The sequence below is a fragment of the Aureococcus anophagefferens genome (assembly GCF_000186865.1).
Source record: "Aureococcus anophagefferens unplaced genomic scaffold AURANscaffold_500, whole genome shotgun sequence".
Taxonomy (NCBI): domain Eukaryota; class Pelagophyceae; order Pelagomonadales; family Pelagomonadaceae; genus Aureococcus; species Aureococcus anophagefferens.
In genome coordinates this window covers 1-1,358 of record NW_008705957.1, presented here as the reverse complement: position 1 = coordinate 1,358, position 1,358 = coordinate 1, and the positions used below count along the sequence as shown (strand labels likewise).

The 1,358-nt window shown below is 75.6% G+C and overlaps 1 protein-coding gene across 1 annotated transcript in view; it reads left to right on the top strand.

Moving 5' to 3' along the window:
* Window positions 1-1,342, top strand: part of AURANDRAFT_72852 (hypothetical protein) — a gene marked incomplete at both ends in the record, with an annotated part of 6,945 nt that extends 5,603 nt beyond the window's left edge. Inside the window, one exon of the mRNA XM_009044600.1 lies at window positions 35-1,342. Within this exon, the coding sequence (XP_009042848.1) occupies window positions 35-1,342 (1,308 nt within the window). The remainder of the gene's footprint in view (window positions 1-34) is intronic.
* Between the last annotated feature and the right edge of the window lie 16 nt (window positions 1,343-1,358).

Here is a 1,358-nt window from a genome sequence, read left to right as displayed (position 1 = left end):
CCGGCTCGACGAGCACCTCGCGGACCTCAAAAAGGGCCAGAAGCGGCGCCGCGAGCTCACGACGCTCAAGAGCGACTTACGGACGCGCGCGAAGAAGAAGCGCGGCAAACGCAGGGTCGCCGACGAGAGCGACTCGGACGGCGAGGATGACGACGGCACGTTCCGCTACACCTTCGCGACGCCGGACGCGCCGGGGTCGCGGCCCCGCGACGTCGCCCCGGCCGCGGACGCGACGCTCGAAGCCGCGCTCGCCGCGCTCGAGGCGAGCGAGATCCCCGTCCAGGACTCGCGGACGAACGTGACGCGGCCGGGCGCGCCCGCGCCGCGGGGTTTGGTGCTCGGCGCGGTGAACGTCCGCGGCCACGGCGGCATGCGCGTCTCCGGCGCGACGCACGAGCGGCCGCGGCTCGCCAAGCTCCTCTGCGACGTCTTCAGGGCGCACGCGCCGGACCCGGCCTTCCGCTTCACGACGATCCAGATCAACTGCAACTACGAGGCCGCGCTCCACGTCGACAAGTTCAATTTGGGGCCGAGCTACATCGTCGGCGTCGGCGACTACGGCCCGCCGGAGGACCCGAAGCTCCCGGCGGAGTTCGCGGGCCGCCTCTGGGTCCAGGGCCGCGGCGCCCTCGACGTGCGCGAGCAGTTCGTCCTCTTCGACGGCAACGCGCCGCACAGCACGATCCCCTTCGCCGGCGCGCGCTACACGCTCATCTTCTTCACGCACGCGTCGCAGTACGCGCTGCCGGAGGGCGAGCGCGCCTACTGCGACGCGCTGGGCTTCCCCATGCCCCACCCGAAGCTCTGCAAGCCGCCCCACATGCGCACGGCCGAGGAGCGGCTCATGGCGGGCCGCGACGCGTACGCGGCGTGGGAGCGCGAGGTCGGCGGCGGCGCCGCGGCCGCGGCGCCCGCGAGGCACAAGTACTTCCTCGACGGCGCCGGCGGGCGGCCGTCGCAGCGCGTCGCGGCGCTCGCGGGCGGGTCCGCGCCCCAGCTCCGGCGCCACTACGGCCGCGCGGTCCGCGCGGCCGCGGAGTCGCGCGAGGGCGGCCGCGCCGCCGCGGCGACGTTCGTCACGGGCGACCGCGAGGGCGAGGCCGCCGACGAGGCGCGGTGCCGCGCGGACGTCGTCGCCGACGATCTGGTCGCCGAGGCGCTGGCGCACCGGAAGCCCTTCGTTGGCCGCGTGGAGCGGTGGGAGGCCGCGTGCGCGAACCGGCGCGACGAGGCCGGCGGCGCGCGGCTCCTGGCCAAGTACGCGGGGCTCTGCCTCCTCGACGACGACCCCTACGACGCGCACAGCGACGTCGCGAGCCTCGGGCGGCGCCTCAGCGACTCCGTCGGCCAGGAGGCCT